Source organism: Melospiza georgiana, chromosome 3 (assembly GCF_028018845.1).
Source record: "Melospiza georgiana isolate bMelGeo1 chromosome 3, bMelGeo1.pri, whole genome shotgun sequence".
Classification (NCBI taxonomy): domain Eukaryota; kingdom Metazoa; phylum Chordata; class Aves; order Passeriformes; family Passerellidae; genus Melospiza; species Melospiza georgiana.
The window spans coordinates 20795020-20809834 of record NC_080432.1 but is presented as its reverse complement, the minus strand read 5'-3'; the positions used below and the strand labels follow the sequence as shown (position 1 = coordinate 20809834).

Here is a 14815-nt window from a genome sequence, read left to right as displayed (position 1 = left end):
ACAGGCTCTAGTCCTCTGCTCTCCCTCCTTGTTGCTTTCCTTTTTATTTTTTTTCCTTTTTATTTTTTAATTGTTCTTTTATTATTCTTTTTTTTTTTTCCTTTTTAATTTTCAAGCTGGTTTCTTAGGAAATGGCAGAGGCCACGTGACAGCATGGTGCTGTCTCCCCACAATAAAGCTGCTGAGCCCAGTGCTGACATCAGCAGGCTTTGGGAGAGGGAGGAAAAAGGGCCCTCAGTCCCTCCAGTGCCTGCAGAGAGCCAAGGCCAGGAAGGAGGATGAGGGGCAGAGCTGCTTCCATTTTGTTCCTGGGGAAGGCCAGTGTGTGACCAACCCCTGTAGCACACCCTCCACAGGACTGGGACATGCTGTCCCTCCCTCAGCACTGTGGCTTTTGGGGCTGTGGTGAAAGCTGGGGCAGGGCTGTGTGTGACTCAGCTGGGACCAGGTGAGAACAAGAGCCAAGGAAATGGGGCGCTGAGGGTCACCCCTGCCCCCTCCCCTGTGTGTGTCCCCACTCCCTGTCCCAGCACAGGTGGCAGAGGGAGCTGCTCTCCCCATCCTGGAGGGACAGAGGAAGCAGACCTTTGCCCCACAGCCAGGGTTGGCCTGTGGTTTATCTTCCTGGACTTTGTGGCACATGTGGGAGGAACACACGATCGAGGGCCACTGGTGACCTCAGCCTGCCAGCACTGTCACTTCCCCCAGCCCAGCATGCCTGACCTGCTGGATGGAAGCTCCCAAAAGCGAGGGAATGGCTGATTGTGTCAGGATTGCACCAAACCCCAGGCAGGAGGGAGCTGTGGAGCAGGGCAGGGTGGCTCTCACCCCCAGCAGCCAGGCAGGAAGGGCCCTGCAGGTGCAGGTGCCAGGAAGTGACGCAGTTCCTTTGGTTTTGCAGTTTTTGGCTTTTGCAACAACTCTTTCCTTTCTTGTGAGCTGCTGTGCACAGAGAGCAGAGACCCAGGCCTCCCTCAGCAGCAGTGCCAGAGGCAGCACAGCCGGGGCAGCAGGCTGGCTGCAGTGGGGGCTGTCCCATGTCCCCAGCCCCAGGGCACACCATGCCCTGCTGGCACACAGCACCCAGCTGCCTGTTTTAGCAACACAGAGAGGAGGACTGCTCCTGTGAAGCAAAGCTGAAATAAAAGAACTTTTTTTGGGGAAAGACATTCATTGGACCTTTTTACACCTGGAATGGTTGGTACTGTTGCCATGTTTTAATCCCCCTGGCACCTTGATGGAAGGGGAAGGACATCCTGAGGGCCAGAGAAAGCCACACCTTCCCCAAGAGCACACGGAGCTGAGGCCTGGCCAGCTCCTCTTTCCCCATAGCTGGTGGGATTTGGGATTTTGCCATGTGCCCACCCAGAGGCACCTCCTTTCCTCCAGGAGAGCCGCCCGGGGCTTGGTGCTTGTCAGCCCCAGCACTGCAGGCAGGCACCTTCATTGATAAAGATCAACAAGCTGCTCAGCTGGAGTGACTTGGAATGAGAACACTGGATCCTTCTGCTGATTCAGCCATGCCTGGAATTCTCTTTCAGCCTGGGTACCTGGGCTTATCAAGGCACAGTTGAAGAGACTCAATTTAACCCTCCTTGTAAATTACATTTACACTGCCTGCTGTTTACACTTAGGCTTGAATTAACAGTCTCCATTTCCTGTTCTCATCTTCTCACAGGCCAAATGACCAAAAATGGCTTTTGGGAAACCATTGCTTGCATGTGTATTTCAAAATGTTCACACTACCTCAGCAAGTGTGACTGAGCTGCCTCCCTCAGCTCACCTCCTTCACCTTCTCCTTCATGTGCCCCTGTTAGGAAGTGATTTCTCCCACCAGCAACCAGCCAAGATATAGGAAGCATTTATGTTGTTTCTCCCTTCTTGTCTTGCCTTTTCAGAAGGTCTGGGTGATTTGGGAGAAATCTTGAAAACAGTCACAAGAGTTTCATCCCCTTAAAAACCAGAATAACCCTGAGAGGGGAAGTTTGCCCACAAACCCCACAATGTGGACAAGCCCACAGCACTGCAGCTCTGAGGATTAAGAGTTACTGTTAGTTCTGGAGCACAAGGATCACTTTGGGACTTCTTGTGAGGGCCCTAAAAGCTCTCCAGTGGGCTGAAGCAATAGCACCACACCCAGCCAAGGCCCAAAGTGTCACCTCTTATCACTCACTTCTGGGACTAAGGTACTTTGAACCCAAGTCCTTGATCCAAGGACTTTGACATTGTGGGAGATGCTCTCCTACCTTACAGGTCTGACATCCTTCCTCTTTTGCAGTGCCTCCTGCTCCATTTTGTGACCAAGGAAGGAAATCCCATGCAGAAGTGTCCACAGCATCACCTGGGCTAGATAAAGATGTCTGCAGCCTGGAGGCACCAGCTATCAGCTGGATCTTGGCTAGGAGGTGCCTGCTTGTCAGGCAGCACCACTCCCAGTGTGCCACAGTGCTTTCCTTATCTCCAGGTGGACTTTGGACAGGGATCAGAACTGCAGACACCTGGGCAAGGAGGAGCTGTTTATGGGGATCATTACACACTTGGGTGAGGCCCCAGTTGACTGGACAGGCTGGAAGCCCCAGCAGAATCCAGGCCAGTTTGCAGTGCTCAGAATCAGGAAGCTGCACTCCAGTGGAGAACCTTGTGCTCCAGCCCTGTGACCCAAGCCAGAGCAGTCAGTCAATGCCTGTCCTTAATGAAGGGTTTTACCCACCCAGCCTGGCCAGAGAGGGTAAAACCCTGAGTCAGGCAATGGCCCATTGCTGCCCTGGCCCCCAGCACAGCTGGCACAGCCCTGCCAGGAGCTGAGGGGACACCTCAGCTTCTGTCCCTGCACAGCTGGGAACAGCTCGGGGGGGAGGGACCATCCTGTGACTGCCTGGCTCCATGGCCTGGCCAGAGAAAGCCCCCTCAGTCCTCACAGGGCAGGCAGGGCACAACACCCAACACACAGCTGGGCTCCTGGGCTCAGGCTGCAAACAGGGAATGGCTCCCAGGACAGCCCAGCCAACGGGACCTTGGGCCCAAAGCCTGAAGGCAGAGAGAGGTCTGGGAGCCTGCAGCAAGCAGAGCCAAAGAGGGGAACACACTGCAGAGACAAAGCTGCTTCCCCCCAGACCCCTCCAGCTTCACCAGCTCCTCCTTGCAGGCTGTTCCCCCCACTCCTGCTGCCAGAGCAGGGCAGGCAGTCCCTGCAGGAGGCACAGCAGCTCCCTAAGTGCTTACCCAGATCCAGCAGAGCCAGCCCCCTGCAGGAGGGCTGATCCCGAGGCTGGAGAGCAATCAGTCACTGACCCAGGGGAGGGAAAGCCCATTTATTTAGGCTGTTCAAATTTGGCACGCACAGAACATATCACAGTAATGCACTGGAGGCTAAGGGTTTTGGTTTTTTTTTCTTTTTCTCTACAGACATACAAGAAAACTCTATGCAACTCCCATGTACACATTACACAAAGGAAACAGCTTTAATCAACCACTGATGAAACATGGAAGCTTTTAAGATCTCTGTAGCTGGCACAGGAATGTTCTCTACCCCCCATACAAAAGGCATTTCAGGTCAAACTTTCTAGTAGGTGATATTTCCATGCATTTCTACAGAATTAAAGAAGCTAACAGACAAAAAGCCCAGATCAAGCCATATTAGTCAGGCTGATTGGTTCTACTAAGTTAAATCAATAGTAATTATGGACAAATGGACCAAGTGACCAAAGACTGGGGCTGAAAATACCATTTTTAAAGTTGTGGTTCCTTTTCATTTTACTACCCATAACTGGAGAGCTCTGATATAAGAATCATCTGCATTTATAAAAGCCTCAGAAGCGTCTGATCCACTAGTAAGTGTATATTAGAGAAAGGTAGTTCTAAATTAAACTGTGTCAACAGAAAAAGCAATTTCTATAGAATCACTCAGGAGGAAAGAGACCTCAAGACACTTCATAACAAGAAAATTTAACCTACAGAACAAGTGAACCTTTAAATATTATTACTGCACTGTGAGTTTACAAGAGAGTGGATTAGGACTACTTCTCCAGAAAAAGTGTCTGTTTTATGTCTAGCTTCATAATCAGGCTTTTTTTAGTACAGCTCTGCAACTGCAAGCACTAAGAATTTAACCCAGTTTGGTGCTCACAGGTTGCTCCAGCTGAAGTTAAACTAAAGGTTTCAAGTTTTGTCTTAAAAGGTTGAAGGGAAAGTTTTTGAATTTCACTTGTTACTATTTGGAAAAGCAAGAACAGGAACCAGATCATTCTCACCTCTCCACCTTTCATGATACATTGCTCCAATTTTTAGAGACCTTTAGTGTTAATCCATTGGGGACAGTACTGGGCTGGACAACCAATGCAAATATTAATACACCAAGATAAATCCTTAATTTGATTTATTTAGGGTCATTTTTACATACAAGCTACATCTCCAAAATCTACTTTATTCTACAAGACAGCTTCCCTACTGTTAGTGAAACCCTTGCCTAGAATGTTTGCTTTATATAACTGATCTATTAAAACATGGAATGCTTGTAGAGTTGTGGCACTGTATGACATCTACACGGGACTTCCTTCAAAAGCTACGACTAGGGAGCCTCCTAGCTTCTCAGCAATGCAAGCTCGGTTCAGGTCCTCTGGCCCATTTGCTTGGCATTCATGCTTTATGCCTAAAAAAAGAGGCAAAACACTCAGTAATGCAGTATTTCAACATGCTGGTAAGCAATCAAAGAAACATACCTGGTAGTAATATTAGAAGAAGCAATCCAGTCACTCAAGCAGACAAGTCCTGCCTTAGCTTAGGGAATTTGATGGTTTTTCCCTGCCTCATCCCAGGAGACATCTGGCTGCACACCAAATGTCACTGAAGGGACATGAAGGCAGAAATCTGTCACTAGCTCAGTGCTCAGGCTCTCAGAGCAAATCCCTCATTTCTTGTGCTGCCCTGGATACAGCAGGGGAGGGAGCTCCAGGCAAGCACATGGACAGGGCTGGCTCAGCTCCCGCTGCCTCTGCAGAGGTGGCTGAAAGCACCACCCTGCAAACCTGAGAGGCACACACTGAGCTGGACTGCCCAACCAACAGTGCTGCTTTTCCTTTTTAGGGCTGCAGAGCCCAACCCACGCCTGCCTTGTATGGTGGAAAACAGAATTTCCTCGGCATTTCTTTTTCTCAGCACACAGAAGATTCCCATGGCAGTTCCGTCCCTGGAAGGCTGGCACTGCTGCACAAAGATCCTGTCAGTCTTGCACAGTGCAAGGTTTTGGCCAGTGCAGCCTGAGGGGCTGAAGAGTGCTACCTGGCTATCAGCCAGACTGCCTTACTACAGCACAGTAAGTTTATGAGTCTGCATTTGAACAGACACAAGGATGAAAGTGCTCTGCCACTGAGGCAGCTCTGCACAAAACCCAGTGTTGTGTTATCAATCTTATGGTTTCTAGCCTGTATGGTGCAATGTGCTACTCCATGTGGTCTATCACACATTGCAAAACCTGCTCTTGTCCTGAGCACTATCCTAGTGCCTCTGAAATTTTGTCAGATAATGTAAATTTGTGCTACAGCTCATTTTAGCTCTGTCACATGACACTTCACTTCTCAGTAGTATGTCAAAAACACAACAACAAAAAAACTCCCAATTAAGCCTTGCTGTGTACTCCAGGGACACAGCAGAGTTAGGAACATTAGTTGTATTACATACCTTGAAACTTCTTTTTGATTGCATCCTTGGAGCTTGCGTAGATCATCTTACTTTTGAGAGGTGCTTGTTCTGGTGCCCTAGGGGAGACACCACAGAGAGTGAAATTAGTGACAATGATTACCCACCCCAGACAGAAGCAGGATCCTACCCACCATGGCCAACTGGAATATCTCATGGCTCCAGAATACAGGGATCAGGCTGCCCAGCTCACTTTAAGCCTGCCATTTTCCCAGCTTGGGCAACACAAACACTCTGAGACCTCACCCACAGAGCCTGGACTGCATGCTAGGAATGAGAGAGTTGGGAAGATGGCTTACCACAAGAAAAACATCAGCTCTTCTTTTTTGGATTCCTTGGTCTCGAAGCTTGCATCATACAAGGCATAGCGGCAATCCTTCTCGGGAAGCATCTGCACAAAGTGCTTGAAAGGGTCGGTGACCGTCACTCCGACGTCTCCCACCAGAATCTCTTTGCCTTCCTCCACAATAATGCACTTTTTGTCTGGACTGAGGCAGAAGATGACAGCCTTCTTCCTCTTCTTGATCTCCTCCGGCGTGGAGCACTTCCGCACTTTCATGTCGTAGAAGATGCGGCACACCTCATCGGCCACTTGTACTCCGGAGGCCTGCAGAGACCACAGCAAACACCTTCAGGCCCTGCACCCCTCCTGCTCCCAGCCACAACATGGCACTGCCCTACATCCAAGGCTAGGAGACAATGGATTCCTGCAATAGTCACTGCAGCCCCTCTTTTCCAAAGCCAAGTAAAGAATCTGGAGTCTGGCTGCTGCCTGCAGCTGCCTGCCAACCCAAAACTATTCCAAAGAAGGCACAATCCCACTCACACCAGAATATTGTTACAGGCATGCCAACCCCTTGTTCTCTGAGATTCAGTTGTGGCAGATCCTTTGGCATTACAGCAGCTTAATTTTCTTCCCCGTTTCAGGCTGGCTGGACAAGCCCACAAGGATCTTCTGTTCAAAGTTTCCCAGCCATTTCCAGCATGCTTGCTAGGAGCTTTAGGAACAGAGGCAAAACTGGCCAAATTCCACACTTGTCACATGGACTCAGTTTAGAGATCAAGGGAAATGTAGTGAGGTACTGGGATTGCAGTGGAAGCTTTCAGCTGAACAAACCAACTTTGGGAAGTTGCTCTGAATTCAGTATTTCAAACAGAGAATTTGCAAGTCTTAAAAGTCTCTTCTCCTCACACCTACTCCAGCAGTTTTTAAAGCAAGCTCAACCCTTCTCAATATTTCTCCCCCACCTTGGAGTCAGCTGGGAAACTGTAGTGAGTGGTATCGTGTTCCCCTGTGTAAGCTGGAACAAGAGGTGCACATGCAGCATTATCAATCTGATGTTAAAGGCAGCTGCACAGAATAAAGAGGACAAGACCTAGCAAGAATGACAAAAGGCTGAACTGCATTTTCAGTCTGATGCTGTTCTGGGAATGAGACAAAAAAAGTGGGAAGTAGAAGCATTTACATTTGAGTTTTGTTCTCAGACTGCACCAAGCTGGATAGTTTAAGGGCAGCTGTGCAAGAGTGAATACTGCAAATGTGGGAAGCCAGCAGGCACTGCTGGAAGGACATCATGGCCAGAGCAGTAAAAACCAAATTGAAGCTTGTCCAGTACTGAACAACTCTATCTGTTCAAAATGCTACACACAGTATAAACAATGAGATTCCTTTAGAATCCTGCTTCCTCCCTCACTGCTTTTGTGTCTTCCACATTCAAATGACATTACTCAACCCCATCTATCAGAAGGAAAACTGCCTCCCTCCCTCCCTCCCTCTGTGCAAACCACGACACGTCACTGCTGCTGCGAGCACAGTCAGCAGTACCAACACTCGGCTACAGCAGCAGGTGAGACACACAACTCAAAAAGGATAGAGGCTGCTCTTCATTTTTTAAAAATTTATCTTCAGCCTCAAAATGTGAGCTCAAGGGATTTCTTTTGCATTTTGAAGGAGCAGCAGAGTTCAGCTGTAAACCAGAGGGATGGAGGTGCAGTGCTCAGGCTGTCCTTGAGAGATGGTTATGGAATGGACACCTATTTTAACGTGTGGGGGTTTTTTAAAGCCTTGACCAGTGCCTACCACAGAGAACTTCAGATAAGCCCAGATTCTCCTCTTTCTTCCAACATCTCTCCTCCTGTAACTCAGCTAACCCAGTGAGGAGAGGTGGCACAGCTGGCAGAATCTATTGCCATGGAGTTTGGTATCTAGAGCTCCCAAGTGCTGGCCACAGAAAACCAGGACAATCTCATACACCAGCAATCTGAGACAGCTTTTCTTTAGGGTGGAGAGCAGTGCTTTCTCAGGGTTTACCTAACTACAATGGGACCTCCCTCTAGATTGACAATGCATGCTCAGTCTGTAAGTGGTAGCCCACGCAGCTTGCACTTTGGGACACGAGAACAGCAATTCAGTCACTGTGCCTCAGCTGTGTGGCAGGCAGCCATCCTTCTGCGTATCACCAATAAGGTGAGGGAAGCACATGGAGAAAGCCTATTTCAGGACAAATTCAAGCTACAGTGCAAACATGGACCCAAAGTGACTCATTCTGGTGTCACCTCCTCCATACAGAGATGCTGCACTTTGTCAGTGTGACTGAGAGCTAATGAGGAATAAAGGTCTCCCCCTGTCCCTGTGTTTGGTGTGGGCAAGAGCCTCTTTGGGAAGACTCAAAATAACAAAAATTTAACCTAATAAAACAAACAGAGCAGCAACTGCAGCTGTTTCATCATTCACTAAGGACAAATCCACTGTGAATTCAAGAGAAGCCTTCTCCTCCCCAAGGTTTATTTTCTACCTAAGGGCACCTCAGTAGCTGGCAATGGTGGCAAGACACAGGTTTTAGTCACAAAGGTTCTTAGAAAAGGCACAGAAAGTCTGCACTGCCATGGAAATGAGGCTATTTATAATGAAAAAGCACTACATGCCACCTACCTCTACCTTTGTCAATTCTTGAGCTTTGCTCTAACACTACAACAAATAATTCCTTTGCACCAAATCATGTTAACTTTGCAAGCACAGGTTAATGCTCAGCTCAGACCCAGAAGCAGCAGCAACAGAGCTGCAGCTTGATGCAAACTGTGCAGTCATGTGCATTTGCTTGTGCTACTACACAGCCAGAAACACGTCTCCAAGTCAGGAGACAAGTTGTTTCTTTAAAAAGAAACTGAACACTGCTGGCAAGTCAGTTCAGATTCCAAAAATGTAGAAAGTATTTCGTCTGGAAACTCAAAATTCACTGCAAACCTTCAGCTGATAACTGGGACTGACCAGAAGCTGAAGGGACAACAGTGACAACTGGATTTTTCAGCTTTCCAAAGCAAAAGGCTGTTAGTAGCTGGTGCTGCTCCTTTTCACAGCTGCTGTACAACCCCTGGATTCACCACACAAGCTGACATTGGCAGCCATTGTGTTGCCAGGGACAATGCAGATTTGTTCCATCTGAGAACACCCTATAGCTGTGCTACAGCATGGGCTGAGATGAGACAGTGCAACAAACCAATTCCCTCTGAAACCAGATCTGCTGTCCTGACTGCAGGGCTCCCTCTTCAACCCAGCCACAATGGCCTCACAAACATACTTAAAAAGGACAAAACTCAAACCCCAGGCAGCTTTTGTTTTAAGGTAGCTGCAACCACTCTGTGTAGAGCAACAACAGGATGACTGCTAAGAGCACTGGAACAAGGAGAAATTCCAGACTCTAAATACATGTCCTCAAGTGACATTTTAACCTCGTGTCTGCTGCCTTGTCCAGAAGAAGAGCTGGTGAGAAGCCTCCACCCTCCCAGTAATGACAGAGTAAACACTTGTTAGTCTGGATTTTCCCTCTTTGGCCAGATATGGCTCTGCTCAGAGGATTCAATGCAGCACATTGGTTATTATTTTGTGCATTGTGGCTTGAATGCTGCAGAGCTCCAGCAGCCAGCCTGGTCCTGCTCCTGTTCCAGGATGGAAGCAGTTATCCAGCTCTGGAGCGGCACATGGGGTTGGTTCAGGCACTTGTGGGATGCATCAGCCAGCTGGTGACATTTCACTGAGGGGACAGACCCTTCATTGCAGCAAGGCAGCAGCAAGCAGGCAAGCCACCTAATTACCAGATGGGAAAATCATGCCAGGACAGCACATTCAGGAAAGAAGAGGCAGAACAAGTTTCTCTGAGGCAATCAGCACAACTGAGCTGTCCCCCAGCACCCCCATGCACACGCCGGGGGCTCAGCCCCTCACCCGTGACCCCATGGCACTGGTGGCAGTGTCCCCCCTGGATGTCACCTGAGGCAGGCACTGCACTCACTGCCCTGTCAGCAGGCTCTGCAGGAACACAGCAGCTCTTGTTCAGAGGCTGAAGTGCAGAGCTCTGCACAAGCACTGCGAGAGAGCACAATGCCCTCCCTCCACAGGCAGCCAGAGGGGGAGCCCTGTGCCCAGCCAGCCTCCACTGCAGGAACCAGACACAGCCATTGCCAAGTAGCCAAACTGAAATTTGATCTAAACTGGGGGAGACTGAAGAGTAACCCAAAGATTTCTCAAGAAAATCCCCACATACAGAAAAGCCATTTCAGGAGTGAGAGATGTCAGACACCTCATAAACTGGATTCACAGCAAGTCTGCACTAAAACACAACTCTGACACAATGAAATTCCACATCTCTTTTGTTAGGAAGTGAATATTGTGGGCACCAGTATTTTCCTTGAATACCTAAAATATTTTACCTAAGAAGAGTCCTTGTTTTCCTCAACTCCAAGACAGCTAAGACCTTAAACTAATGATTTAGTTTGCCTCAAGACAGTTTGAAGGACTAAATTTAAGTCTTGAGCATTTCAGACTGTTGGTTTTGTCTCCTGTGATTAGAGCCCAAGAACTCTCCCCAGTGGTGCCTGGGCATGCATTATCTCCAGAGACATTCCAAGATCCAGCTCTTGACTTGTTTTGTCTGGGAACCACTCACAAACATTGTACACATCAGGGTGAACTATCCACAGCTACTCAAGTGGAAACTTTTGCTTCTTGGAAAAGTATCATCAATTTTTTCCAGAATCTGACACCAAGAATGTATTAAAGCACGCCTTGTTTAATTGCAAGGGCAGATGTGAGAACACTGTGCTCCCATGTTTGCTGGCCACATTATTGGCATGTATCTGGTTCTTAGTTTCTTCAGTAAACCCTGTTTCCCTCATGCCTGGCTTACCCTCCTATCTACCTCTGAAATTCCCTGCCACTGCCAGAGCTGCCTGTGCAGCCATGTGGCACTTCCCTCTGACTCACTCATGTGTCATAGTACATCTCTGCAATAAATACTTTTCCAATTAAACCTATTTCCACCCAACTGCTCTGGGACAGCACCCTTCAGGGACAGAGCTGTCCCCTGCACTGCCACACAATGGAACCTGAGGGAAAAACTAAGCCAAGGTAGCTGTGGGAGCACTTAGGAGAAAGGGAGAGTTACAGCCTGGCTGAAAGGAAGTTTTGCCAAATCAGGCCTCTGGAAAGGTGTCACCACCTAAGGCCAACAAGCCAGTTGAAAATGTAGGCAGTCAAAACCATAAAGATATTAAATACTGCTTGGCTTTCAATCTGTTATCTGAGCACTCAAGAAAACACATCTGATGTTAACATCCCCGCTTTTCTGAGCAGGAAGGAGGAAATGCAAGGAGCAGCTACTTTGACTTCATCCCAGAGACCAGAAGAGTGTGGGAACACCAGTGACCTCAGGAGCCTGGAAAAGCCCACATTCCATGTTTACCTACAGCTGGACAGAGAGACACCTCCATTTACAGGGAACAGCCTGTACATCTCAAAGGCCAAGGTTTCAACTCAGATCTGAGGCCTGACAGGAAACAGAACTTGCAGCCTTTTACTACTGCTGTATAAGAGGCCATTATTTGCACACCATAAACCAGCAAGAAGTACAGAGTCATCTACACATCACTTGTAGAAAGATCTTGAGTCTTGAAGTTTTTATTTTGCATTATTTGGTCTCTTTTGGCAGGGGGAAGGTGGGAGGGAAAGAACTGAAACTCTATTCATCTTTTATTTCCTGCCCCAACCCCCAAGAAGAAAGGTTATTGACAAGATGAGATGAGTATAAAAACAATTATTAAAAAAAAAAGGAAAAAACTACCCTTTGAATTCCTGAAGGTAATTTCTTCAGCTTTTAGCCAAAGAGGAAATTATCTCCTTCTCTGAGCCACCACCAAGTTCACTCCCAATTGAATTATCAAGGTAGGCAGAACAAGCAATACCCACAAAAGGCAATCCCAGCACTGAAAAACAGGAACTGCAGTGGCCAGCAGCAGCAGGGCAGAAGTTTTGAGCAGCAGCCATTCCTGTGTTGAAATGTAAGTTTGTAAGGTAATGCAGGTGGAAGCTGGTGTGTAAAAGGACTCTTGCAGAAAATCAAAGCTTCTCAGAAACACATTCAGCACACAGATCAGCTGTTATGAGCCTAAATGCCTATAGGAATTTTCTTGTGGCCTTTCAGGCACCTACAGCAACCTAAAGCTTAAATGCCACCCTCAAAATGAGGCTTTGAAGGGCAGCTCTGGGCACCGCTGACACTTTTTAGTGAGGGATCCTCCTCTCCTGAGGAGACTGCTGTGAACACTGAACAACCAGGTGTGGAAAAGGCTGAGCACAGCTTCACAGCAAGCCCCGGTTGCAGTCAGGCTCTCTCACATGGGATTGCTTAGGTCAGCCCGTGCACCCAGCAGGAGCCTCTTGACAGTGATCCTGCCAAGGCGAGTGGGAACATGCCAGACATCAGCAGCACCAATTGTCAGGAGGCTGTTATCTTGTATATGATTGTAATTACACAGATCTGGGAATAGCACTGACTAACAACCAAGAAAAATCATTTGCACGGTACTCCAAAGACCTTGGACTCATTTAATCCAGCAGCAAAGAAACTGAACATTGTGGCAAGGCACAAAAGCTGGAAATCCAAGCTCCTTTGATAGCAAAGGATGCCCTCCTGCTGGCACTACCACACTTTGCCAGAAGGCCTCCACTCTGCCCAAAACCAACTTCATTTGCAGCCTCTCAAAAAAGCCTCCCTAAACCCTGTTGCAAAAAGGAGATCACTATGAGAAATAGTAGTTTTGACTGACTTGGGAATTCCCTGGTTGCAAAGCAAGATGAAGCCTGACACGCTGAGTAGTCACACTCAACTAGGTTTGCATACTGCAGAGGTGGAAGCTGGCTTGTTGAGACAAGCCTCTCTTAAACAGGAGCTGTGAGTCTCATCAGACTTTTTAGCAGCTTCATCTGCAGCTCCCATCAGCTCTGCTCCATGCTGCAGCTTGGGTGTTGGAGAAACCCCAACATGAGCAGTACATCCTGTCTGCCACCCTACGGACCAAAAATTTATTTCCTGGATATACCACATGTTCAGTGAACTACTGGTAAATACCAAGGGAAGGCCTCAATATTTAAAACCTCTAATACAGGTAAATAACTCAGTATTTATGTGTGTATTGTCACTGGGTAAATAACCCAGTAAGTGTGTGTTGCTGGACAAGTGCTTGTGGATGACTCAAGAAAAACAGGGCAGCAGTTAAAGCTGCATGAGCTAATAATTGAGGCAAATTTGCCAACCTCCATCTCCTGAGTCAAACGGGGATGCAAACTCTGAGCACGGGCAAAGCAAACAGAAGGAGCCACCATGAGACTGAACACGCGTTTGGTCTATTCTGCCCCATTTATGCAAGGAGAGCCCTAACCCTTTTTTTTCTTTTGAAAGCCAGGAAACACAAGCAAATCACTGCGGATCCTTAACACTTTTTTTGTTTCTTTGCTTCCAGCGTTATGCCTAGGATGAATGATGAATGTTTTCAGCACTGTCCGGAGAAGCAAAACAAATTAAAAAAATAAAAAAAAAAAAACCAAGTCGTTGCAGCAACTGCCTCAAAATTTCAGCTTCCTGGAGCGGCCGCTGCGACACCCTCCCTGTTTTTTACACTCAGCGATTCCCTCCGCGGGTTCCGCTTCCCCCTTTTGTCCGCCGCCAGCGCTGCGGGCTCGGGCCGGGCAGGGCGGCCCTGGCAGGGGACAGGGCCCGTGCTGGCCCCGCCGCCGCTTTCTAGGCCAGGCCCGAACCCCGGGCCGTGCGAAGATGGCTCCCGCGGGACCGAGGCGGCGGCCGCGCTTCCTCCCGAGCAGGGCAGCCCCCGGCCTCGCACCGGCACCGCCCGGTGCCTTCCTGCGGGGCTGCGACCCCCTCGCAGCCAGCCAGCCCCCCGTGGGGAGCGGCGGGGCCGCCGCCTCCCGGTCCCTCCCGGCCGCGCCCTGCGGCGCCGCGCACAGCCCCCCCCTCCCACCCGGCCTTTTCCCGCCGCGCCCTCGCTCCGCGCCAACCCCCCCTCTCAGGGCCGAATGGACGCGCCCGCCCCCAGCGCCTGTGTGCGACGCGGAGCGAACCATTACCTTACGGTGGGGGGGAGGAAAAGGAGGGAGGACAGTTCCATCGCTTCAAGGCGGGGTGGGAGTAACCTTCCGTCGCCTCATGGCGGGATGGGGGCGGGGGGGAAGGGAGGAGAACGGATCCGCCGCGTCAAGTTCAAAGGCGAACGGGAAGGACCGGGAGAAAGGGAAGGAGAAGAAAAAGGGGGCACGATACGGCCAGGCACAGCGGCGCCGCCAGCCAGAGCGCCGGCCGGGATGCGGCGGGCGGTACCGCCGCCCCCCTACCCCCTTTTTTCCCCCAGGGATGAAGGCGGAGGCGGGAGACGGAGAAGCCAGAGGCCCGTCCGGCGGCGCGCGGTGCCTACCATGGCGTCAGCGGGGCGCGGCGGGCGGGCGGCGGAGCGCGGTGCGGCGGCGGCGGCTCCCTCGGCTGTCTGGGCGCGGCGCGGGCTCCGGCGGCAGGAAGAGAAGCTGCGAGGGCGCGAGCCGGGCGGAAGCGCTGCCGACGTCACGGCCGCCGTGCCCGGAGGAGGAGGAAGCGGTTGCTATGGCGGGAGCCCCGCGTGGCGACGCCCCGGCCTCGTGCGCACGCGCGGGCGGGGCGGGGGGCGGCAACACCGTCGGCACGCAGGGCCCCGCCCCTGAAGAGTTAACCAATCACAGGGAGATTGCGGCTGATTGACGCGTCAGCCGCCCAATAGCGCGCGCACTCAGCCGGGTGGGCGG

At 50.1% G+C, this 14815-nt stretch overlaps 1 protein-coding gene across 1 annotated transcript; it reads right to left on the bottom strand.

The window, feature by feature from the left end:
• Positions 1–3436: 3436 nt before the first annotated feature.
• DSTN (destrin, actin depolymerizing factor) lies at positions 3437–14552 on the bottom strand. The gene is made up of 4 exons (XM_058021223.1): positions 14455–14552; positions 5994–6301; positions 5677–5753; positions 3437–4648 (listed from the first exon to the last, which is right to left on the bottom strand). Exons 1-4 carry the CDS (start codon positions 14455–14457, stop codon positions 4539–4541), a joined length of 498 nt encoding a protein of 165 aa, XP_057877206.1. The 5' UTR covers positions 14458–14552; the 3' UTR covers positions 3437–4538.
• Between the last annotated feature and the right edge of the window lie 263 nt (positions 14553–14815).

Coding starts and splice junctions, on each gene's coding strand:
- DSTN (XM_058021223.1), bottom strand. Junction 5,754..5,993: donor GAGCTGATGTTTTTCTTGTG/GTAAGCCATCTT, acceptor TGTCTCCCCTAG/GGCACCAGAACAAGCACCTC. Junction 4,649..5,676: donor AATCAAAAAGAAGTTTCAAG/GTATGTAATACA, acceptor CTCTTTTTTTAG/GCATAAAGCATGAATGCCAA.